The sequence below is a fragment of the Bombina bombina genome, chromosome 6 (genome assembly GCF_027579735.1).
Source record: "Bombina bombina isolate aBomBom1 chromosome 6, aBomBom1.pri, whole genome shotgun sequence".
Taxonomy (NCBI): domain Eukaryota; kingdom Metazoa; phylum Chordata; class Amphibia; order Anura; family Bombinatoridae; genus Bombina; species Bombina bombina.
This window is the reverse complement of record NC_069504.1, coordinates 847,468,591-847,495,606: the sequence shown is the minus strand read 5'-3', so window position 1 is coordinate 847,495,606 and position 27,016 is coordinate 847,468,591. Positions and strand designations below refer to the sequence as shown.

The window sequence follows — 27,016 nt, the reverse complement described above, 5'->3', positions numbered from 1 at the left end:
AAGGGAACTCTTGTAAGTGGTAATAGAGAACTCTTTTCCAAGTTCACCTTCCACCCATGCGACCTCAGAAATGCCAGAACTATCTCTGTATGAGACTTGGCAGTTTGAAAACTTGACGCTTGTATCAGAATGTCGTCTAGGTACGGAGTCACCGCTATGCCTCACGGTCTTAGTACCGCCAGAAGTGAGCCCAGAACCTTTGTAAAGATTCTTGGAGCCGTAGCTAATCCGAAGGGAAGAGCTACAAACTGGTAATGCCTGTCTAGGAAAGCAAATCTTAAGTACCGATAATGATCCTTGTGAATCGGTATGTGAAGGTAGGCATCCTTTAAATCCACTGTGGTCATGTACTGACCCCTCTTGGATCATGGGAAGGATGGTTCGAATAGTTTCCATTTTGAATGATGGAACTCTTAGAAATTTGTTTAGAATTTTTAAGTCCAAGATTGGTCTAAAGGTTCCCTCTTTCTTGGGAACCACAAATAGATTTGAATAGAATCCCTGCCCGTGTTCCGTCCGCGGAACTGGGTGGATCACACCCATTAGTAAAAGGTCTTGTACACAGCGTAGAAACGCCTCTTTCTTTATTTGGTTTGCTGATAACCTTGAAAGATGAAATCTCCCTCGTGGAGGGGAAGTTTTGAAGTCCAGGAGATATCCCTGAGATATGATCTCCAACGCCCAGGGATCCTGGACATCTCTTGCCCAAGCCTGGGCGAAGAGAAAAAGTCTGCCCCCCACTAGATCCGTTTCCGGATAGGGGGCCCTCTCTTCATGCTGTCTTGGGGGCAGCAGCAGGTTTCTTGGCCTGCTTGCCCTTGTTCCAGGACTGGTTAACTTTCCAGCCCTGCCTGTAACGAGCAACAGCTCCTTCCTGTTTTGGAGCGGAGGAAGTTGATGCTGCTCCAGCCTTGAAGTTACGAAAGGCACGAAAATTAGACTGTTTGGCCTTTGATTTGGCCCTGTCCTGAGGTAGAGCATGGCCCTTACCTCCCGTAATGTCAGCTATAATTTCTTTCAAGCCGGGCCCGAATAAGGTCTGCCCTTTGAAAGGAATATTAAGCAATTTAGATTTAGAAGTCACGTCAGCTGACCAGGATTTAAGCCATAGCGCTCTGCGCGCTTGGATGGCGAATCCGGAGTTCTTAGCCGTAAGTTTGGTTAAATGTACGACGGCATCAGAAACAAATGCGTTAGCTAGCTTAAGTGCTTTAAGCTTGTTCATAATTTCATCCAATGGAGCTGTGCGAATGGCCTCTTCCAGAGACTCAAACCAGAATGCCGCCGCAGCAGTGACAGGCGCAATGCATGCAAGGGGCTGTAAGATAAAACCTTGTTGAACAAACATTTTCTTAAGGTAACCTTCTAATTTCTTATCCATTGGATCTGAAAAGGCACAACTATCCTCCACCGGGATAGTGGTACGCTTAGCTAAAGTAGAAACTGCTCCCTCCACCTTAGGGACCGTCTGCCATAAGTCTCGTGTGGTGGCGTCTATAGGAAACATTTTCCTAAATATGGGAGGAGGGGAAAAGGGCACACCAGGTCTATCCCACTCCTTGCTAATAATCTCTGTAAGCCTTTTAGGTATAGGAAACACGTCAGTACACACCGGTACCGCATAGTATCTATCCAACCTACATAATTTTTCTGGAATTGCAACCGTGTTACAATCATTCAGAGCCGCTAATACCTCCCCTAGCAATATGCGGAGGTTCTCAAGCTTAAAATTTAAAATTAGAAATCTCTGAATCCAGTCTCCCTGGATCAGATCCGTCACCCACAGAATGAAGCTCTCCGTCTTCACGTTCTGCAAACTGTGACGCAGTATCTGACATGGCTCTCACCTCATCCGCGCGCTCTGTCCTTAACCCAGAGCTATCGCGCTTGCCTCTTAATTCTGGCAATTTAGATAATACTTCTGTCATAACAGTAGCCATGTCTTGCAAAGTGATTTGTAAGGGCCTCCCTGATGTACTTGGCGCCACAAAATCACGCACCTCCTGAGCGGGAGGCGAAGGTACTGACACGTGAGGAGAGTTAGTCGGCATAACTTCCCCCTCGTTGTCTGGTGATAATTTCTTTACATGTAAAGATTGACTTTTATTTAAAGTAGCATCAATGCAATTAGTACATAAATTTCTATTGGGCTCCACATTGGCCTTTAAACATAGTGAACAAAGAGATTCATCTGTGTCAGACATGTTTAAACAGACTAGCAATGAGACTAGCAAGCTTGGAAATACTTTTCTAAATAAATTTACAAGCAATATAAAAAACGCTACTGTGCCTTGAAGAAGCACAAAAAGCTGTCACAGCTGAAATAACAATGAACCAAAATAGTTATAGCAACCAATTTTTCACAGTAAATGTATTAAGTTAGCAAAGGATTGCACCCACCAGCAAATGGATGATTAACCCCTTAATACCCAAAAACGGATTAACAATTTAATAATTAACGTTTTTCTCAAAGTCAAAACACACTGTCACAGGTCTGCTGTGACTGATTACCTCCCTCAAAATGAATTTTGAAGACCCCTGAGCTCTCTAGAGACGATCTGGATCATGGAGGATGAAGTAGACAGATTGTGACTGAATTTTTACTGCGCAAAAAAGCGCTAAAATAGGCACCTCCCACTCATATTACAACAGTGCGGAAGCTCAGAAAACTGTTTCTATGCAGAAAACAAAGATGGCCATGTGGTAAAAATCATGCCCCAATAAGTTTTATCACCAAGTACCTCACAAAAAAAGATTAACATGCCAGTAAACGTTTTAAACATACATTTGAAAAGTTATGAATGGTTATTAATAAGCCTGCTACCAGTCGCTTTTACTGCAGTTAAGGCTCATACATTATTTCAGTATTAACAGTATTTTCAGAGTCAATTCCATTCCTTAGAAAAATACATTCAGTGTACACACACTCATCAGCCTAATACCAGTCGCTATCACTGCATTTAAGGCTGAACTTACTTTACATTGGTATCAGCAGTATTTTCTCAGTCAATTCCATTCCTCAGAAAAATAATTACTGCACATACCTCATTTGCAGGGGGGCCCTGCATGCTATTCCCCTTCTCTGAAGTTACCTCACTCCTCAGATGAGAACAGCCAGTGGATCTTAGTTACGTCTGCTAAGATCATAGAAAACGCAGGCAGATTCTTCTTCTAATGCTGCCTGAGAATAAACAGCACACTCCGGTGCCATTTAAAATAACAAACTTTTGATTGTAGAAATAAACTAAGTTAAAAAACACCACAGACCTCTCACAGCGACCTATCTAGTTAGGCTGCAAGAGAATGACTGAATATGACATGTGAGGGGAGGAGCTATGTAGCAGCTCTGCTGGGTGATCCTCTTGCAGCTTCCTGTTAGGAAGAGATATATTCCATAAGTAATGGATGACCCGTGGACTGACTACACTTAACAAGAGAAAAGACAACAAGATCTCTGTATGAGAGTTTGCTTGTTGAAAAGATGGCGCCTGAACCAGGATGTCGTCCAAGTATGGCGCTACTGCAATTCCCCGAGCCCTGATCACTGCCAAGAAAAGTCTGGGAGCTGTGGCAAGGCCAAACAGAAGAGCTACAAATTGAAAGTGTTTGTCTGGAAAGGCAAATCTCAGAAACTTGTGATGATCCCTGTGAATGGGAACATGAAGGTACGCATCCTTCAGGTCTATGGTCGTCATGAACTGACCCTCCTGAACTAAAGGAAGAATGGAACGGATCGTCTCCATCTTGAAGGACTGTACCCTGAGAAATTTGTTTAGACACTTAAGGTCTAAAATAGGTTGGAAAGTTCCCTCTTTTTTGGGAACCACAAACAGATTGGAATAGAAACATAATCCCTGATCCTGGACTGGAACAATCACACCCAGGGAGAAGAGATCCTGTATGCAATGTAAGAACGCCTCTCTCTTTATCTGGTCTGCAGATAATCTTGAGAGGTAGAACCTGCCCCCTGGGGGGAAAGGTCTTAAATTCCAATTTGTAACCCTGAGATACTATGTCCACAGCCCAGCGATCTCAGACATCTCGAACCAATGCCTGGGAAAAAAAAAGAGAAAGTCTGCCCCCCACTCGATCCACTCCCGAATCGGTGGCAAACCCTTCATGCTTATTTAGAGTCAGCTGCTGGCTTCTTAGATTGCTTCCCCTTGTTCCACGATGGACTGGATTTCCAAGAAGGCTTGGACTGTTCCTGATCGACTGAGGCAGGGGAAGACTTACCTCTGAAGTAACGAAAGGAACAAAAATTACTCTGATGACCTTTTGGTCTATTCTTCCTATCTTGAGGTAGAAAAGACCCTTTCCACCCGTAATATCAGAAATAATTTCTGCTAGACCAGGACCAAACAAAGCCTTACCCTAGTAGGGAAGAGTCAAAAGTTTGACCTTAGAGGAGACATCTGCTGATCAAGCAGCAAAACCAGATGACTTGGCTCCCAGCCTAATCAACTGTAAAATAGCATAAAAAAAATATAGAATTAGTCAGTTTAAGAGCTTTAATCCTGTCTTGAATCTCATCTAAGGGAGTCTCTACCTGAAGAGAATCAGACAATGCATCAAACCAGTATGATGCAGCACTTGTCACAGTGGCAATACACACTACAGGTTTCCATAAGAGGCCTTGATGAACATATATTCTCTTAAAATAAACCTCCAACTTTTTGTCCATAGAATCTTTAAAAGACCAACTTATCCTCAATAGGAACAGTAGTTCTCTTAGCCAGAGTAGAAATAGCCCCTTCCACCTTAGGAACCCTGTGCCATGGTTCCGTTATGGAGTCAGCGACTGGAAACATCTTCTTAAAAATAGGAGACGGGGAAAAGGATACCCCCGGCTTCTCCCACTCCTGTGTGATAATATCCATAGCACGTTCTGGAAACGGAAAAAAACTCCTTAGAAGAAGGAACCTCAAAGTAATTATTACGTTTACTAGATTTTTTTAGGATGGGCAACGACAGGAGTGTCTGAGTCACCTAAAGTAGCCAAAACCTCTTAACATAACACGAAGGTGTTCAAGCTTAAATCTGAAAGAACTTCCTTCAGTTTCAGATGAAGGCATTACACTGTCCAAATCTAAGATTTTACCCTCAGAAAGACCTGATGCATCTTAAGAGGAAGAGCCATCTGAGAAGCATTACTGGAATCAGAAACATTGCCATCTGAATCCCTAAGTTCTCTTATGTTTTCCATTTAACATAGGAAAAGCAGCTAACGCCACTGATACCACTGAGGATACTTGAGCGACAATCTTTGCTTTCAAATATACTCCACTAGGAGTTATAGATGAACCGCAGGGCACTGCATGTGACACCATTGAGGCTTAGGAAGTTACAGGAGAAGGCTGTGGCATTACCTGAAGAGCATCATCCTGAGAGACAGGCTCAGTAATAAAAAGTCTCTCTTTACACTGTAAAGTCTTCTTAACACATGAGGAACAGAATTACATAGGAGAAGCAATCTGAGCTTCTAAACACAAAATACAGGCATTCAACTGAGCATGTTCTTGCTCTGTATCAGACATGATCTCAGTAAGTTTGTCCACTGCTTAAAATCAAAGTTTACCAGCGACATACCTCAGCTTAGGGCATATCCCCACAGCAATTACTAGATAACACTGCCGCTTATTAGCTAGGGTATAGCCTCACAACAATAAAAAATATATATATATGTTTTGCACCCTTTTCTTTATTTTCAAAAATACATGATACATTTAACACAAAAAGTACATTTTCGTCACGCAGGACAGAGTCATCTATAACAATATTATTAACATGAAATAATATACAAGTCCCAGAGTACCTAATCCGATAAAAAAAAAAAATATATAAGTGGCAGATTACATAATTTGGCACTTCTCAGGTCAAGAGAGGAAAAAAAAAAAAAGGGAAGGGAAAAACCCTAACCTCCCTCTCACCCTCCTCCCCACACCTATAACCTCATTTGGTAGTAACCTCTCCTGTTGTGATTTATAATGTTTAAATTAAAGATTATCAATCTCCCATTGTTCTAAAAGTTTAAATGTCTTAAGCGGGGAAGGTATTTGATTTCTTTCCGCTGGTTGTAGATGTTTGATAAAACACTGCCATTTTGATAATAATTTAGCCACATATGTCTCTCCAAATCTGCATGGACTGTATTGTTCTAAAATTAATTGTTCTTCAGAGAGTCAATAATCATAGTTAAAGTGTGTGTGTGTGTGTGTGTGGGGGGGGGGTTGTGTTTTTCCATGTCCTAAAAATCAGATTAAGACCAAAGATTATACTAAATGTTGAGGAATTTGGTTTTACAGAGAAATATGATATCCTAAATAGAAAACTTAATTTCTTCCTTACAGATTCTGCTCAGCCAGATTTGTAATTTAGCCCAGAGTTGTCCTATCTGACTGAGCGATAATGCTCTCAAAACAAATCACCTCAGGGAACCCAACACCTCAGTCTTGGCTCAGGCACCTACCTGCTCTTTAATTTCACGACAAACAACCAGACTCCAGAGAAGAGTACAAATCCTTGCAGCCCACACCACTCCGTCTTACACTAAAGCCGACAGAGCGCCACGTGACTGGGAAACAAACTACTGCGCCACAGTGAAGGCGCGAAAGTATCCGACTTCCAGAGTACACTGACTATAGCGTACTGCCTATAAAACAGAGCCACTGAGGAAATAATAGCAAGAAAAAAACACACCGCTAAGTTGCAAATGTCACATCAACACTGATGGCCGACCAAAGGCTCTCTTAATACAAAGAGCAGCTTAATAAGCCCCACAGAGGATACAAATAAGCCTCCTCCAGAAACAGACCAATAAAGTTAAATAACCCTTCACTTATAAAGTCACACTGTATGCAGTGCCTGCTCCATGCCCAGTCTAATCCTTACTTAAGGACTATCTCGACACATAACGAAATATATGCAGGAAAATATTTAAGTGCATAGTCTCCCCACCAGGAAGAAAAAGCACTTACCTGCCAAGTCCGCTGTCTGGCATGTAGACAGTTCACTAGGCATTTAAGGACACAGTTCCTCACAGAGACCTGTATAAAAGAAAAACCAGAGTAAACCTATGATTTTCTATACTAGGGCAAAAATGTTAGGAAAAAACGGGAGCAACGTCCACCTTACAAGTTCCTAACTGCTTGAAAGCCACCACTACCCTTACTGAAGAGATTAACGTAGAGTACGGCTATACCCATAAAACTTGCTTGTAGTAAAATTCCATTTCTTCAGACACCAAAAACTTCACCTCCTCCATAAATGAAGGCAAAGAGAATGACTGGGGTTTGGGGGAAGGAGAGTGATATTTAACAGATTGGCTGTGGTGCTCTTTGCCTCCTCCTGCTGGCCAGGATTGATATTCCCAACAGTAATTGATGAGGCAGTAGGAAAGAAATAGACCTTTATTGCCAATCCTTCTTTCCAGCATAACCCAAAATACAGAAAGGACAGAAAGTGATGTGAAAATTTCTGAACAGGGGCACAGATAGCAAAACAAACTTTTCCTTATGCTATCCAAAATTAAAAAAAATGTTTGGCTAGAGTTTCACCTAAAAACAAAAGTGCCTGTTCCAACTTACATACTAATTCAACTTAAGAACAAACCTACAGAACTTGTCTTGTTTGTAACCTGGGGACTGCCTGTATTTGTTCTCCCACGGCACATTTGTCTATCCTAGAACACTTATTTTGTGCCTAAGCTAGTATTGTATAGGAAGTAAAGAGATAGTAACTTGAATAATACATAATAGTATAGACTTTTTTTTTTTTTATTTGTCATTGGATACATACACATTGTGTCTGATTCTCGATATTATGAAATGCAATGAACAAAAAACACAACCAAACTCTGATCCAATATAGTGTAAAATAAGCCAGATCTACTAGACTTTCAGCAACAGGTTGCACTGCTGCCAGAAATAATGCACGTTATCTAAATGGATAAGTGCCATTTAATATAGCAGAATTGCATAATGCACAAGTGCATAATAAAAAGACAATGCAATAACACAGCTTACTCCGAATTTCAAATAAGCAGTAGATATATTTCTGGCAAGCCCCCCCAAAGCAAATCACAGACTAGTATATGAATACCCAGTGAACTTGTGCACACTCAGTAGGAAATGGTGAATATGAAAAGACTGTGCAAAATAATATAGAGGTAGTAAATTGGAAAGTCTCCTAAATCTGCATGCTATCTGAATGATGAAAATGTCTGACTTTATTGTCCCTTTAAGCAATAAGACTGCAGTAACCTGAAAAACAACACATTTGGATTACCATATGTAATGTTTTTAAGGTGTGTGGGAAATCACCCCAGCCCATAAGAATGGAGTAAGAGAAGTATGTGTAAATAAAATAAATAAATTATATATATATTAAATGCAGTGAGAGCTAGGATTTAAAACATGGAAGAACCCATGACTAAAGGGAGGTAGGAATGTCCCTTTAAAAAGAGGTTTTCAAAATAAGCAGAATATAGTATGAATGAGAAGGTAACACAAAAAAATAATACCTTTTGTAGACAACTTTAAGGTCCTTCCACTCCAGAAAGCTACACATCTTGGGTTTCCGGCTTAGCACTGTCTGCATAAGATCCCGTACAAGTTTTTTCTTCTCCCGCTCTGATGTAGCCACATACCACTTCTGCAAGCGGAGTTTCCCTTGCCGGCTGAAGAGCAGCATAAACCTCATCTTAAAGTAAAGAGATATATTCATTTATATAACTAGTTTGTGAACCACTAATGAAAAACAGGAGGCTTCAGAAGATGCTCCTTTTCGTAGGATTTTTTTTAAATCTATCTTTATACAGAAATCTATTATATCAAGGATTTAGCGCACCTGCACTGATATGTAGATGTAGTTACACCATATACTATCAATTGATAAAAGATTTAAAAAAAAAAAACAAAAACAAAAAACACACAATAACTTCAGACTTGTTATACAAGTGCAAAAATATAAGTACTATTAATTTCGTTTGAGTGATGTCAACGCACAATATCGCTAATATTTATGCTCTCCACTTGTAAAAACATAATTTATGCTTACCTGATAAATTTCTTTCTTCTGTTGTGTGATCAGTCCACGGGTCATCATTACTTCTGGGATATTATCTGCTCCCCTACAGGAAGTGCAAGAGGATTCACCCAGCAGAGTTGCTATATAGCTCCTCCCCTCTACGTCACCTCCAGTCATTCGACCAAAGACCAACGAGAAAGGAGAAGCCAAGGGTGTAGTGGTGACTGAATTATAATTTAAAAAATATGTACCTGCCTTAAAAAACAGGGCGGGCCGTGGACTGATCACACAACAGAAGAAAGAAATTTATCAGGTAAGCATAAATTATGTTTTCTTCTGTTATGTGTGATCAGTCCACGGGTCATCATTACTTCTGGGATACCAATACCAAAGCAAAAGTACACTGATGACGGGAGGGATAGGCAGGCTCATTATACAGAAGGAACCACTGCCTGAAGAACCTTTCTCCCAAAAATAGCCTCCGAAGAAGCAAAAGTGTCAAATTTGTAAAATTTGGAAAAAGTATGAAGCGAAGACCAAGTTGCAGCCTTGCAAATCTGTTCAACAGAGGCCTCATTCTTAAAGGCCCAAGTGGAAGCCACAGCTCTAGTGGAGTGAGCTGTAATTCTTTCAGGAGGCTGCTGTCCAGCAGTCTCATAGGCTAAACGTATTATGCTACGAAGCCAAAAAGAGAGAGAGGTAGCAGAAGCTTTTTGACCTCTCCTCTGTCCAGAATAAACGACAAACAGGGAAGAAGTTTGGCGAAAATCTTTAGTTGCCTGCAAGTAGAACTTGAGGGCACGAACTACATCCAGATTGTGTAGAAGACGTTCCTTCTTTGAAGAAGGATTTGGACACAAGGAGGGAACAACAATCTCTTGATTGATATTCCTGTTAGAGACAACCTTAGGTAAGAACCCAGGTTTAGTACGCAGAACTACCTTGTCTGAGTGAAAGATCAGATAAGGAGAATCACAATGTAGGGCTGATAACTCAGAGACTCTTCGAGCCGAGGAAATAGCCATTAAAAATAGAACTTTCCAAGATAACAATCTTATATCAATGGAATGAAGGGGTTCAAACGGAACACCCTGTAAAACGTTAAGAACTAAGTTTAAACTCCATGGCGGAGCAACAGTTTTAAACACAGGCTTGATCCTAGCTAAAGCCTGACAAAAGGCCTGGATGTCTGAATTTTCTGACAGACGCCTGTGTAACAAGATGGACAGAGCTGAGATCTGTCCCTTTAATGAGCTAGCCGATAAACCCTTTTCTAAACCTTCTTGTAGAAAAGACAATATCCTAGGAATCCTAACCTTACTCCAGGAGTAATCTTTGGATTCACACCAGTATAGGTATTTACGCCATATTTTATGGTAAATCTTTCTGGTAACAGGCTTCCTAGCCTGTATCAGGGTATCAATAACCGACTCAGAAAACCCACGTTTTGATAAAATCAAGCGTTCAATCTCCAAGCAGTCAGCTTCAGAGAAGTTAGACTTTGATGTTTGAATGGACCCTGAATCAGAAGGTCCTGTCTTAGAGGGAGAGACCACGGCGGACAGGATGACATGTCCACTAGATCTGCATACCAAGTCCTGCGCGGCCATGCAGGCGCTATTAGAATCACTGATGCTCTCTCCTGTTTGATTTTGGCAATCAATCGAGGAAGCAGCGGGAAGGGTGGAAACACATAAGCCATCCTGAAGTTCCAAGGTGCTTGTCAAAGCATCTATCAGAACCGCTCCCGGATCCCTGGATCTGGATCCGTAGCGAGGAAGTTTGGCGTTCTGGCGAGACGCCATGAGATCTATCTCTGGTTTGCCCCAACGTCGAAGTATTTGGGCAAAGACCTCCGGATGAAGTTCCCACTCCCCCGGATGAAGAGTCTGGCGACTCAAGAAATCCGCCTCCCAGTTCTCCACTCCCGGGATGTGGATTGCTGACAGGTGGCAAGAGTGAGACTCTGCCCAGCGAATTATCTTTGATACTTCTATCATTGCTAGGGAGCTTCTTGTCCCTCCCTGATGGTTGATGTAAGCTACAGTCGTGATGTTGTCCGACTGAAACCTGATGAACCCCCGAGTCTTTAACTGGGGCCAAGCTAGAAGGGCATTGAGAACTGCTCTCAATTCCAGAATGTTTATTGGCAGGAGACTTTCCTCCTGACTCCATTGTCCCTGAGCCTTCAGAGAATTCCAGACAGCGCCCCAACCTAGAAGGCTGGCGTCTGTTGTTACAATTGTCCAGTCCGGCCTGCTGAAAGGCATCCCCCTGGACAGATGTGGCCGAGAAAGCCACCATAGAAGAGAGTTTCTGGTCTCTTGATCCAGATTCAGAGTGGGGGACAAATCTGAGTAATCCCCATTCCACTGACTCAGCATGCACAATTGCAGCGGTCTGAGATGTAGGCGTGCAAAGGGAACTATGTCCATTGCTGCTACCATTAAGCCGATCACCTCCATGCATTGAGCTACTGACGGGAGTTGAATGGAATGAAGGACACGGCATGCATTTAGAAGCTTTGTTAATCTGTCTTCTGTCAGATAAATCTTCATTTCTACGGAATCTATAAGAGTCCCCAAGAATGGAACCCTTGTGAGAGGCAAGAGAGAACTCTTCTTTTCGTTCACTTTCCATCCATGCGACCTTAGAAATGCCAGAACTAACTCTGTATGAGACTTGGCAGTTTGAAAGCTTGAAGCTTGTATCAGAATGTCGTCTAGGTACGGAGCTACCAAAATTCCTCGCGGTCTCAGAACCGCCAGAAGGGCACCCAGAACCTTTGTGAAGATTCTTGGAGCCGTAGCCAATCCGAATGGAAGAGCTACAAACTGGTAATGCCTGTCTAAGAAGGCAAACCTTAGATACCGGTAATGATCTTTGTGAATCGGTATGTGAAGGTAAGCATCCTTTAAATCCACTGTGGTCATGTACTGACCCTTTTGGATCATGGGTAAGATTGTCCGAATAGTTTCCATTTTGAACGATGGAACTCTTAGGAATTTGTTTAGGATCTTTAAATCCAAGATTGGCCTGAAAATTCCCTCTTTTTTGGGAACCACAAACAGGTTGGAGTAAAACCCTTGTCCTTGTTCCGACCGCGGAACCGGATGGATCACTCCCATTAATAATAGATCTTGTACACAGCGTAGAAACGCGTCTTTCTTTATTTGGTTTGTTGACAACCTTGACAGATGAAATCTCCCTCGTGGGGGAGATAATTTGAAGTCTAGAAGGTATCCCTGAGATATGATCTCTAGCGCCCAGGGATCCTGGACATCTCTTGCCCAAGCCTGGGCGAAGAGAGAGAGTCTGCCCCCCACTAGATCCGGTCCCGGATCGGGGGCCCTCGGTTCATGCTGTCTTAGGGGCAGCAGCAGGTTTTCTGGCCTGCTTGCCCTTATTCCAGGACTGGTTAGGTTTCCAGCCTTGTCTGTAACGAGCAACAGCTCCTTCCTGTTTTGGTGCAGTGGAAGTTGATGCTGCACCTGCTTTGAAATTCCGAAAGGGACGAAAATTAGACTGTCTAGCCTTAGCTTTGGCTTTGTCTTGAGGTAGAGCGTGGCCCTTACCTCCTGTAATGTCAGCGATAATTTCTTTCAAACCGGGCCCAAATAAAGTTTGCCCCTTGAAAGGTATATTAAGTAATTTGGACTTAGAAGTTACATCAGCCGACCAGGATTTTAGCCACAGCGCCCTACGTGCCTGAATGGCGAATCCTGAATTCTTAGCCGTAAGTTTGGTTAAATGTACTACGGCCTCCGAAACGAATGAATTAGCTAGTTTAAGGACTCTAAGCCTGTCCGTAATGTCGTCCAGCGTAGCGGAACTAAGGTTCTCTTCCAGAGACTCAATCCAAAATGCTGCCGCAGCCGTAATCGGCGCGATGCATGCAAGGGGTTGCAATATCAAACCTTGTTGAACAAACATTTTCTTAAGGTAACCCTCTAATTTTTTATCCATAGGATCTGAAAAAGCACAGCTATCCTCCACCGGGATAGTGGTGCGCTTAGCTAAAGTAGAAACTGCTCCCTCCACCTTAGGGACCGTTTGCCATAAGTCCCGTGTGGTGGCGTCTATTGGAAACATCTTTCTAAATATTGGAGGGGGTGAGAACGGCACACCGGGTCTATCCCACTCCTTAGTAACAATTTCAGTTAATCTCTTAGGTATAGGAAAAACGTCAGAACTCGCCGGTACCGCAAAGTATTTATCCAACCTACACATTTTCTCTGGTATTGCAACAGTGTTACAATCGTTAAGAGCCGCTAAGACCTCCCCTAGTAATACACGGAGGTTTTCCAATTTAAATTTAAAATTTGAAATATCTGAATCCAATCTGCTTGGATCAGAACCGTCACCTACAGAATGAAGCTCTCCGTCCTCATGCTCTGCAAGCTGTGACGCAGTATCAGACATGGCCCTAGAATTATCAACGCACTCTGTTCTCACCCCAGAGTGATCACGCTTGCCTCTTAGTTCTGGTAACTTAGCCAAAACTTCAGTCATAACAGTAGCCATATCTTGTAATGTTATCTGTAATGGCTGCCCAGATGTACTAGGCGCCATAATATCACGCACCTCCCGGGCGGGAGACGCAGGTACTGACACGTGAGGCGAGTTAGACGGCATAACTCTCCCCTCGCTGTTTGGTGAAATTTGTTCAATTTGTACAGATTGGCTTTTATTTAAAGTAGCATCAATACAGTTAGTACATAAATTTCTATTGGGCTCCACCTTGGCATTGGAACAAATGACACAGGTATCTTCCTCTGAATCAGACATGTTTAACACACTAGCAATAAACATGCAACTTGGTTACAATCTTATTTAACAAAAACGTACTGTGCCTCAAAGAAGCACTAAACGATTAAATGACAGTTGAAATAATGAACTGAAAAACAGTTATAGCATCACTCTTTAAAAACAACATAACTTGTTAGCAAAGGATTGTTCCCATTAGTAAAGCAACACTAATTAAATTTTAAACATAAAAATCACAGAGCAACGTTTTAAAACACAGTCACTATATAAATCTCACAGCTCTGCTGAGAGAATCTACTTCCCTTCAAAGAAGTTTGAAGACCCCTGAGTTCTGTTAGAGATGAACCGGATCATGCAGAAAATATAAGTGTAACTGACTGGAAATTTTTGATGCGTAGCAAAGAGCGCCAAAAACGGCCCCTCCCCCTCACACACAGCAGTGAGAGAGAAACGAAACTGTCATAATCAAAACAAGCAAACTGCCAAGTGGAAAAATAATGCCCAAATATTTATTCACTCAGTACCTCAGAAATGCAAACGATTCTACATTCCAGCAAAAACGTTTAACATGAATTAAATACCTATTAAAAGGTTTAATGTATTTTTACAGAGTAATTCCGGTGAAATACCATCCCCAGAACACTGAAGTGTAGAGTATACATACATGTCATTATAACGGTATAGCAGGATTTTCTCATCAATTCCATTCAGAAAATAAAAACTGCTACATACCTCAATGCAGATTCAACTGCCCGCTGTCCCCTGATCTGAAGCTTTTACCTCCCTCAGATGGCCGAGAAACAGCAATATGATCTTAACTACTCCGGTTAAAATCATAAGAAAAACTCTGGTAGATTCTTCTTCAAACTCTGCCAGAGAAGTAATAACACGCTCCGGTGCTATTGTAAAATAACAAACTTTTGATTGAAGTTATAAAAACTAAGTATAATCACCATAGTCCTCTCACACCTCCTATCTAGTCTTTGGGTGCAAGAGAATGACTGGAGGTGACGTAGAGGGGAGGAGCTATATAGCAACTCTGCTGGGTGAATCCTCTTGCACTTCCTGTAGGGGAGCAGATAATATCCCAGAAGTAATGATGACCCGTGGACTGATCACACATAACAGAAGAAATAGGCATAAATTAGTACTTTAAAAAAAAAAAAAAAAAAAAAATTAAATATAAATTTGATCCAAGAATGCGTATAATGTTATACCTGTTCATACCATAAGGAGAGCACCATCTAGTGGCTTATCAGGTGAAGTAAAAAAAATCATCATAATCCAACATGTTCATATTCTTTTATAATAAACATGCAATAGAAATAAAGCAGACTAAATTTAAATGTTTCATAAAATGCAAATTAATTAATGCTGTTTAAGTATGACATCTAATGATTGAATGAAATATATATACATACAGTATATATTAGGGCTGTGCAATATATTGCGGATGCGGTTTTAAACCGCGATTAACCGCCGCAATTTAAAAACCGCTAGAGTTTGTGGTTTTTTGCAAAAAAAAATTTTTTTCTTGTACCCACCCCTCCTGCACCCGCCCACCCCTCCTGCATCTGCCTGTGTGGCTACGTTCTACTTCTGACAGTTTTAAATCAGAGCGTTGCCGCAGGTTACCAAGGCAACGCTCTGAAACATTGCCTGCTGAGCGGGAAAGAAGGAACTGTTGGAGTAAAGTATTGTACAGTATCAGTACAAGCAGGAAATCTCTGTCATCTACAATGGTTGCAGGTTTATTTGTGAGCGGTCTCATATATAGGCAGAACATTTTCCAACTAAAAAAAAAATAAACCAGTTTTGAACAGGTAAGAAATAATTGCATTAGTTTTCTATTTATATTCTAAGCAGTGAGCACTGAATTAAAAATGCTATAGTTGCATGAGCGTATCAGGGTAGTTTAAAATAGGGACTGATTTAATGTGTTTGTATTCAGACATCCAGCCATAATTTAGTTGCAATTAACTGAATTCCTATCATGTATAGACCCTCAAAAGCATATTTGAACAGCTGTTTCTTAGTCACTTTTATTATATTTGTTAAATACGGTAAAATTAAATAACCATGTAATCCCAAAATTAGAAGAAAATGCATATTGTCCGGAAACAACCCCATCAAATGAACTTTAAAAAGCAAAATCTTTCACGCCTAGGAGAAAACACTATATAAAAGGTATTTTTTTAGGTTAAATTATAGCTGATTATTTTGAAACTAACAGGAAGCACATGTTTGTGCACAACTAGCCTGTGCTAAAGTAACGATGGCTGATAAAACTGTCACAGCTCCATAGGTAGCCAGGGATTGGCCCCACAAGCATAAAGTTAAAACATTTTTGTTTTTTTTGGTGTGTTTTTTCAGAACTGGAAAATTCTTTAAAAAATTTTTTTTAACAAAAGTTCTATTTTAGATGCGACAGAGGTAATAAAAATGGATTTAAATTACCTTTAGACTGCAAAACAAAGTTTCCCTGATAATTGAGTTGTGATCAATCATCATAATATGAGCAATTAAATGAGTAGTACTAGTGTCCAAAAACTAAAAAAAAAACAATACTTTAAACTTTAACTTCTGTGATGCATAACATATCTGATTCCATTGTGTGTGTGTATGTATATATATATATATATATATATATATATATATATATATATATATATATATATATATATATATATATATATATATATATATATATATAAAATGTATGCAAAAGTTGCAAAAGGCACCCCTGACAATTTCTATGATTTTCATTTATAAATAATTAGGCGTTTGGATCAGCAATTTCATTTTGATCTATCAAATAACTGAAGGACACAGTAATATTTCAGTAGTGAAATGAGGTTTAATGGATTAACAGAAAACGTGCAATATGCATCAAAACGAAATTAGGCAGGTGCATAAATTTGGGAACCCTTGTCATTTTGTTGATTTGAATACCTGTAACTACCTATCACTGATTAATTGGAGCACACAATTGGTTTGGTGAGCCCATTAAGCCTTGAACTTCATAGACAGGTGTTCTCTTTGACTCTCCTCTGAAGAGTGGCAACATGGGGGCCTCAAAACAACTCTTAAATGACCTGAAAACAAAGATTGTTCAACATTATGGTTTAGTGGAAGGCTACAAAATACTATTGCAGAGATTTAAGCTGTCAGTGTCCACTGTGAGGAACATAGTGAGGAAATGGAAGACCACAGGCACAGTTCTTGTTAAGGCCAGATTCAATTCAGCATATGGGAGAGGGATGCGGAAGAAGCCTTTTCTGCACACATGCCACAAACACTTGCTAGCCACAGTAAAATTTGGTGGATGTTCCATCAAGCTGTGGGGCTGTGTGGCCAGTGCTGGTACTGGGAATCTTGTTAAAGTTGAGGGTCACATGGATTCTACTCAAAATCAGCAGATATTTGATAATAATATTGAGGAATCAGTCACAAAGTTGAAGTTACGCCGGAGCTGGATATTTCAACAAGACAACGACCCAAAACGCTGATCAAAATCTACTCTGGCATTTATGCAGTGGAACAAGTACAATGTTCTGGAGATGTTTTGCAAGGAGGAATGGTCCAAAATACCTTCATCCAGACACTCATTACAGGCTATAGAAAGTATCTAGATGCTGTTATTTCTGCTAAAGGAGGCTCTTCCAAATATTATTGCACTATTTCTGTTGAAATATTACTGTTTCCTTCAGTTATTTGATTGTATTAGCAATTTCATTTTAATCTAATTTTTATTTATAAATGAAAATCATAGAAATTGTCAGGGGTGCCTAAACACACACATTATATATATATATATATATATATATATATATATATATATATATATATATATATATATATATATATATATATATATATATATATATATATATCCTATATAATAGACCGCCAGGTATGTTTGTCAGATGCAGTCATGCGCATTAGAGAGTATTGCATTAAGAAATTATACTTTTTTATTGGACTAACTATACATTTATGAGATGACAAGCTTCCGGAAGAGTGGGTTCACTCTCTTCTGAAAGCTTGTCATCTTATAAATGTATAGTTAGTCCAATAAAAAAAAAAGTATTATTGCTCAATGCAATACTCTTGTTATTTTGATATCTAAATCTCTGGACTAACACGGGAAAGAAAGAAAGAAAGAAAGAAAGAAAGAAAGAAAGAAAGAAAGAAAGAAAGAAAGAAAGAAAGAAAGAAAGAAAGAAAGAAAGAAAGAAAGAAAGAAAGAAAGAAAGAAAGAAAGAAAGAAAGAAAGAAAGAAAGAAAGAAAGAAAGAAAGAAAGAAAGAAAGAAAGAAAGAAAGAAAGAAAGAAAGAAAGAAAGAAAGAAAGAAAGAAAGAAAGAAAGAAAGAAAGAAAGAAAGAAAGAAAGAAAGAAAGAAAGAAAGAAAGAAAGAAAGAAAGAAAGAAAGAAAGAAAGAAAGAAAGAAAGAAAGAAAGAAAGAAAGAAAGAAAGAAAGAAAGAAAGAAAGAAAGAAAGAAAGAAAGAAAGAAAGAAAGAAAGAAAGAAAGAAAGAAAGAAAGAAAGAAAGAAAGAAAGAAAGAAAGAAAGAAAGAAAGAAAGAAAGAAAGAAAGAAAGAAAGAAAGAAAGAAAGAAAGAAAGAAAGAAAGAAAGAAAGAAAGAAAGAAAGAAAGAAAGAAAGAAAGAAAGAAAGAAAGAAAGAAAGAAAGAAAGAAAGAAAGAAAGAAAGAAAGAAAGAAAGCTCTTGAAAGTAATGTATCATAGCTGTAAAAAGCGGACTAGAAAATATCAACTGAACATCCAAAGAAAACCTCAAAATGTCCTAAGTATTCACACCACACTGTCAAGAGACTTAGTCCCAGTACTTCCAACGGAGACTGCATCTAGCATGTGCAGGCATAGTCATGTTCTTTTCCTATTCAGTTTAAGGAAGTTTACTGTGAAATCTCATAAGATTTAAAGGGACATAATACTCATATGCAAAATCACTTGAAACTGATGCAGTATAACTGTAAAAAGCTGACAGGAAAATATCACCTGAGCATCTCTATGTAAAAAAGGAAGCTATTTTACCTCACAATCTCTTCAGCTCAGCAGTTAGTTCTGTGTAAAAAGTTATACTTCACCTGCTCCCAGCTGCAGGTAAAAAAAAAATAAAAAAAAAAATGAAGAAATGAACAGCAGCCAATCAGCATCAGCAGTGCTGAGGTCATGAACTCTTACTGTGATCTCATGAGATTTGACTTAACTCTTATGAGATTTCATAGTAAGCTTCCTTTACCCGATTGGTGAAATAATATGAGAGTGCACGATGCTCATCCTTTCAGCTGTCCTAGGACAGACACACTAAAATGCTGCTTCAAAAATCCTTTACAATGGGAGGTGGCTACTGAGGAACTTTTGAGGTAAAATATCTTTCTTTTTTACATAGAGATGTTCAGGTGATATTTTCTAGTCAGCTTTTTACAGCTATGCTGCATCACTTTCAAGTGTTTAAACATTTGGGTATTATGGCCCTTTAAGTGAAATCTAGTGAGATCAAAGCAATGCATGAGCTCAGCAATGCTTATGCTGATTGGATAGTGTTTTTTGTTTCCCCTCCCCCAACTTGCAGCTTTACAGCAGCTCTAACTGTTCACAGAGCACTTACTCTGGTGAGCTAAATAAATGTTGAGGTAAAATATCTTCCCTTTTTCCATAGAGATGTTCAATATATTCATGTCAGCTTTTTACAGTTATGCTGCATCTATTTCAAGTGATTTAGCAAATTAGTAGTATGTCCCTTTAACTAGCTACATTAGATATTTAAAAGAAACAGCAGCAATCCAAATTGGTAAAGCTTAATCACAGGTTTATTGCAGCATCAGCAAACAACAGCAGCAACATTTCAGACTACATGACCTTATTCATGCTATGCATACATCATTTCCTTTACAACTTTTAAACCCTCAGTGGTCATCCCCCAATTACATATATCACATATTTGTATACATTTTCAAAAACAAAGTGTGAACCCCAATCTATGTTACAATAAAACAAACTAACAGACATGGAGGAATTATCACATACCAGGACAGGAATTTCCTTATTCATACCCATTGGTATTAATCAGTTTAAATGGAAAATCCAAAAGGATTCTCTCCATTTCAAATACTGCTCTCAATTACATGCCCTATCCGAATTATGAAGGTTTAATTTTGACCAGAAAGTCCATTTAATTACCTAAGAGAAAATTAGTGCTATTCTGTCCTAAACTGAAAAAGTAACCACTACCTGTCCCTGGCTATCTTCACTGCCCTCCAAAAGTGATTGAGTTAATCTCCCTTTAATCCCTCGTCTGTTTACAAGGTTTAATGACTGGAGCAAGACTAGTGGAGTACAATTTATATAGTACTGTAAAAGTGAGTGTGTAACATTAGTGGAATGCTCACTGATTAATAAGAAAACTTAGAGAAGTCTAAGAGTAAAAAACAAGGCTAGGGTTGTCACCGACTTTGGTATGGTCAGGACAGTTTCAGAATTAGGAGGTATCTCCCAATGTCCTGGACTTCTTTGATCCTCCTTCTCACCAGCCCAGTGTAAAATAAATATATATATATATATATATATATATATATATATATATATATATATATATATATATATATATATATATATATATACATACATATACATACATATACACACACATACACACACACACACACACATACCTCCCAACATTTCAAAATTCAAAAGAGGGACACCCCCCCCCGCAAAAAAATTGAAATGTGGTGGGCGGGGCTTAAAAAATCATAAGATCAAAGTAATAAAAATAAAATTCTAAATAAAGTCATATATTTTAATACACTTAGGCAGCAAATCAAAAACAAGCTCAAACCACTGGTATGGCTATGTGAGCGCTGTATTTAATTAGCCTTTGCAAAGACATTGCTAAATATTTTTATCTTAATTGCACATTTATTCATAAATTCTTTAAAACTACTCTCTGCATTCCCCATTAATATTCTAGATTCTGGCCTTTAAAGTCAGCAAAAATGCACAGTAGCACTTTACATAGCATACACTTACACATGCAGATACACACACATACACTACATAGCATACACTTATACATGCAGATACACACACACTACATAGCATACACTTACACATGCAGATACACACACACACACTACATAGCATACACTTACACATGCAGATACACACACACTACATAGCATACACTTACACATGCAGATACACACACACTACATAGCATAAACTTACACATTCAGATACACACAATATTCCAATCAATATCAGCAGATACTTGAGAATAATGAGGAATCAGTCACAAAGTTTAAGTTATGCCGGAGCTGGATATTTCAACAAGACAACCCAAAACACTGCTCAAAATCTACTCTGGCATTTATGCAGAGGAACATGTACAATGTTCTGGAATGGCCATCCAAGTCCCCAGACCTGAATATCATTGAAAATCTCTGGGGTGATTTGAAGGGGGCTGTCCATGCTTGGCAACCATCAAACCTAACTGAACTGGAGATGATTTGCAAGGAGGAATGGTCCAAAATACCTTCATCCAGAATCCAGACACTCATTACAGGCTATAGGAAATGTCTAGAGGCTGTTACTTCTGCTAAAGGAGGCTCTGCTAAATATTGATGCAATATTTCTGTTGTGGTGCCCAAATTTTGCACCTGTCTAATTTCGTTTTGATGCATACTGCACATTTTCTGTTAATCCAGAAATTTCACTACTACAGTGTCCTTCAGTTACTTGATAGATCAAAATGAAATTGCTGATCCAAAACAGCCAATTATTTATAAATGAAAATCATGGAAATTGACAGGGGTGCCTAAACTTTTGCATACGACTGTGAAATACACACACACACACACAGATTCAAAAACCCCAATGAGCTGGTGCTCAAACAACAAGCCAAACGTAGTAGACAGTCACAGGTGTGGTTACCAACAGTGATAGGAGCTGCCGAGCACTAAATACCTCTGATAACAGGATTCCCCCAGGATAAGGGTAAAAACTTACTTCCAGCTTCTTGCAGTCAAAACCTTTCAATGTCACAACGGCCGCCACCGCAACCGTGAGTGACACCGGGATTGCTTCTCCAGTCGGAATGTTACCTCCTTAGCCTCTCGGGGGGTAGCTCTGTGGTGCTTCACGTCGGCTCACCTCTGTCTGCTCAATTACTGGCACCTGTGCAGGACTTGTGTCTCTCTCCTGCACCAAATAAATCGGTGCCGCCTCTGTATGCACCTCCTCCAATCACAGATATTAAATGGAAACTGTATCTCAGTGATAGTGGACCCAGAAAGGTGCTAAGCTCAGTAGGGACAATTCATGTGAAGATAGTTAAAGTTAAGCCAGAACTACACCTGCTTAATTAAAAGTCCAAATTTATTGAAGTTTCGATAAAATGAGAACAAGATAAAGTGCAAGACCAGGTCTATGATTAAGGCTACGGCCGAAACATGTTAGACAAGCTAGTACCTTAAATAGCTATTGCACTTTATCTTGTTCTCATTTTATCGAAACTTCAATAAATTTGGACTTTTAATTAAGAAAAGGAAGAATATATCCTTTGAAACGCAATTCGTGAACCAAAGGCTATTACTAAGTGTTTATTACATGCCTCATATGTTTGAGGATTTTTAATGTGAGTGGCCATTTGTCTGTTTTAATTATAGCTTTTATGTATAATAAACAGTTTTACACTATGTATTTTCCTTCTGCTTCTTATTTTGCATAAATCTGCGTGGAACTTGGAGAACATTTGTTACAAGTATCTACCTGAACGCTGACCCCATACTCTGAGAGGAGAAGGTTATACACATACGGCCAAGCGACTACCATCACTTCAGATCTCCGGAAGTTTCTCACTTACAGAGGCGGCAACTTGCCTCATATGATTGAGGTTTGCTCTAGTAAGTGCAATACCTACTGGATTTAAAGTGTGATAATTTATTCATTCTCTATATATTTCCTTACTCTCATCCCCACATACATTGTGGATGGACTTCTTAAAAACTGTTTCATGTTCAAATCATCATTAATGAATGAGATATACCGTTTGTGAACCCATTTATGGTAAACAACACAGCCTTGAACATAGTTCATCAATAACAATCACCACAATTTTTTGTGTGACCTCCATCAAACGATTACCAGTGTTATCTGTATGTATAAACATACTTAACTTATTATATAATATTAACAACCTACTATAAGGGCAATGTGGGACTAAATCCTTGTAGAGCGCTTTTCTCAACCCCAACCTTTTTCCATACATATACACACACTATATATATCTCCTTTATACACTATAGCACTGTGTGTGGCAGGTTTGTTAAAAAATTTAGGAGCCAGAAATATTTTGTGCAAGTGTATAAAAATCACAAAATGAGCAAACTGGCAAAACTATAAAAATCCAGAGCAAGGCCGACGGAGAATACACTTTGTAACTTTTTTCTATCCAGACGTAACTTTTTAACCCCTTCAACCATATGGACTTAGGTACTACATCACACAGCACTTTTCCCAGCGTACTGTATACACATAGTACCTATGTCCAGCACAGACCTAGGTTGATATTGCATTCCCCAGTGTCAGCTCAGATATGGGGAGACACAACCAGGGGGGCAGAAGGCATCTTCTTTTCATGTGGTAAGAGTGCAGTGAATGTGCTACCCTTGCCATATGAAGCCAGTTCGCTGATCGTTACAGAGAGTGAAACTTTCTGGGTCACTGGTGGCGCAAGTGGGAGGGAAGAAAGGAGGCGAGTGAGCTGCCCAGTAAAGGAGGGGGTAGGGAAATTATTTGTAGCACTGGTCCCTTTTGAAGATAATCAACACTGGACACTGCAGGGATCCTGAGAAAAGAAACAGCTGCACTGCTCATCAAAAACTAAGCCAACAGGGGGGCGGAGCCAGCAGCATAACTAGCAAGACGTGTAGTGACTGAGCTCTCCTTGCAAAAGCGGTATTTTAGCCTTTTTTAGCTATATACACCTAGCGAATTTGCTCACAAACCACCTGGGGCAACTAGTGACACTACCCGGAGCAGATCCCTGTCCGATTTTTCAGTCAATTTTGACCGCAAAATTAGACTGCCCAGGAGAACCGGACCGCTTCCCAGGAAAGACCGCGGCTGCGGCCTACACCGGCACTCGACACCAGGCCTGAAGAAATAAAAGTGTACCTGGTGACAACAATACACCTTGTAGACTTACCGGACCTACAATAACCCTGGGAGAGAGGGGAAGCAACGACTGGATTCTGCTTTTTTCCACTTTGGCAGACGTGGTGACCCCCGCAGCATCCCACATGGCGGCCTGTAAGTAGCGAGTTCCTTGCGGCTCCTATAAGGGACACATAGACTGTGACTTTTGTATCCAAATCGCTATGTATATTACCCCCCTCTAAGATACAGTCCACAGGCAATTGCTCACACAGACTTTTTCACAGCGGCCTTTTAACACTGTTACGGCCCTATATACTCTGGACACCTCTGAAGTTCGCTGCAGCTCACTTCTCCCTCATGCTTACTTGCAGCCCCTCAGAAGCCCACACTAACAGAATTCTCAGTACCTACCGACCACAATAAGGGCCCGGCACTACTCACTATCCTTATTATAACTGCTCTTCACTAGTCCCCCCCCCACCCTTTCCTGCAGGAGCGGGGTACCTGTGGGTCATACCCCCCAACCTTTTACCGACTTCGCCGATAGGAGGCATATCCCCGGGGGGGAGACAGTGCTTGCAGAAGGCTTAACTCTGTTAATTGCTTTTTCCTCATCCTGAAACTGCTTGAAACAAAGGAGGCTCTCACTATAAGCCGCCACTGGGCGAAGTACAACCATATGCCGGTTCTAATCTTAAACTAGTCGATCCACATGGCTCACAACATGCACTAGGAGACAGGGGTCCTTAGGGCCGAGGCATAAAATGGAACATAAAGGAATATGATCTAAGAAACTAAGAGATCTCTACCCAATCATATCATTTCATATTGGAGTACTTCTACTGAACCCCCACTTCCTTTATCATGCCACAAGGGTCTAGAAGAAAAACCGCTAATCCCTCAGAGTATAGGAAATCGGTGGTAGACCACTTTAAAGTCAAACCTACTCTGGGAAAGCCTGCAACCGATCCTGACACCCCACAGCAATTACTAGGAAACGGCTGTGATATGGCCGAAGCTGCTAACATTGAGAGCAGTATCCCTGACTCTGTAGCCTCAGATATTGTCACTACCCTTACTCAGAGGATGAATTCTCTCCAAGATTCCCTTACAAAAGCTATTAAGAGCTCCACGGCAGACCTCAGGCGAGATATTGGCGTTATTAGTGAACGCATTGATGTCCTGGAAAAAAAACAAGAGGACTTAACTGTTGAACAGGGAAACTTGGCTAACCATTCTCAAGTTCTAGTGGACATGCTAGACACAGTTGAAGCTAAGATGGCGGATATGGAAGACCGCTCCCGCAGAAACAACTTAAGATTTAGAGGTGTACCTGAAGAGATTACCCCAACTGATCTTAGCAAATACCTTCTTGAACTGTCTGAAATACTCCACCCTCCAGGTTTCCCCAACGAGACCCTGATAGACAGAGCGCACAGACTCCCCAGGGGGAGGAATGTCTCAGCAGAGAAACCAAGGGATGTGATAGCCAGATTCCACTACTTCACATACAAAGAACAAATTCTTAGAGCCATGTTTCTTCGCCCCACTCTGCCAGCCAAATTTGCCTCTATACAAATATTTCCAGATCTGTCTCAATTTACGATGCAAAAGAGAGGCACATTCCGTGAAGTGACAAAGACATTGAGACAGATGGGAATTAAATATAGGTGGGGATACCCTACTAAACTTCTGATTCAAAAAGATGGAAGATTCTACACAGCGGATACCCCAGACAAAGGCCTCTTCCTTCTCAAGGGATGGACCAAGTTCCCCAACCAATTTGGAGAAAATAGCTCCCTTATCCCTCAGGATATGGAACTCAACACTACCCCCTCCTCTATCCTAAGACCATCTGCATTTGAATGGAGGCCCCTTGCTCAGAGAAGTACCCCTTCTAAAAGACAGAACTTAGCACCTCAGCAACTATCATCAGATAGGGTAGAAGAATCCTCAGGAGATGAAGACTGATAAGTATATCCTTTGCTACTAAATGTTTTTTGTTATATTGTTTTGCAGGGGGGATGTTTTATTTGCTCCCTAGTTATGCAACTGTTATGAAAGGGGGAATGTTAAACTACAGGACTAGAGACATTGGATCCTGATTGAAGATAAGTTTCATGGACACATACATATTATAAGAGACTTCCTACCTTAGGAACCGTGCTCCTGACTCAGCTCTAACTGTGAAAATATCTGAGTACTACATACCTTTCTTGCAATGCTTAGATTTCCTATTGCTGATAATGTAAATGCTAGAATTCTTTTTATTGTTTGCAGTGCCTACAGTCCTTATGTGTTACTCTTGATATTGATTGCATGTACTGTCATAAGAGACTTTCTGCCTCAGGACTCATCCTCCTGCTTTGGCATTGACTGTGAAAATGTCAGAGTAATACATACCTTTCTTGCAATGCTCAGGTTTATTCTTCATCTGTGTTTACAGTTTTCATGTGTTACTCTTGATATTGATTACATGTACTGTCATAAGAGACCTTCTGCCTCAGGATTCATCCTCCTGGTCTGGCTTCGACTGTGAAAATGTCAGAGTAATACATACCTTTCTAGCAATGCTTAGGTTTATTTCTTATCATCTCTGTTACTTGTTGCAAATTTCAATGAATCTTATATGGAAGGTATATATGGGGATACGCTGCAAGGATATGGACACGCAATATGAGACTATCCCATTTTGCCCTATTGCTGATAACGAAAATGCTTGAATTTTTCTTTCTCTTACAATGTTTACAGTTATTCTGTGCTACTCTTGACACTGATTATATGCAATGTTTATCATAACTCACAAGCCCTATGTTTATCATATGTTACATTTGTCTAGAGATTTGAGACAGGTAATTCCTAACCAACCTAACAGCCTCTACAAGAGATAAAATATTACTATCTCTGTTCCAAAGTACGTATCATTTCCCAGGACCTTGACTCCCGCATCCTATTCCCTAGACACCCATACTTGCTTTAATAGCTCTCAGCCCATAGTACTCTACAATTATATTTAAACCTAGCATACACCCACTAGGT

General features: G+C 40.0%; 1 protein-coding gene across 1 annotated transcript in view; it reads right to left on the bottom strand.

Moving 5' to 3' along the window:
- The window catches only part of LOC128663766 (AP-1 complex subunit sigma-1A), a 61,949-nt gene that overhangs the window by 12,004 nt on the left and 22,929 nt on the right, over nt 1-27,016 (bottom strand). Inside the window, exon 2 of the mRNA XM_053718258.1 lies at nt 8,522-8,700. Within this exon, the coding sequence (XP_053574233.1) occupies nt 8,522-8,700 (179 nt within the window). The remainder of the gene's footprint in view (nt 1-8,521; nt 8,701-27,016) is intronic.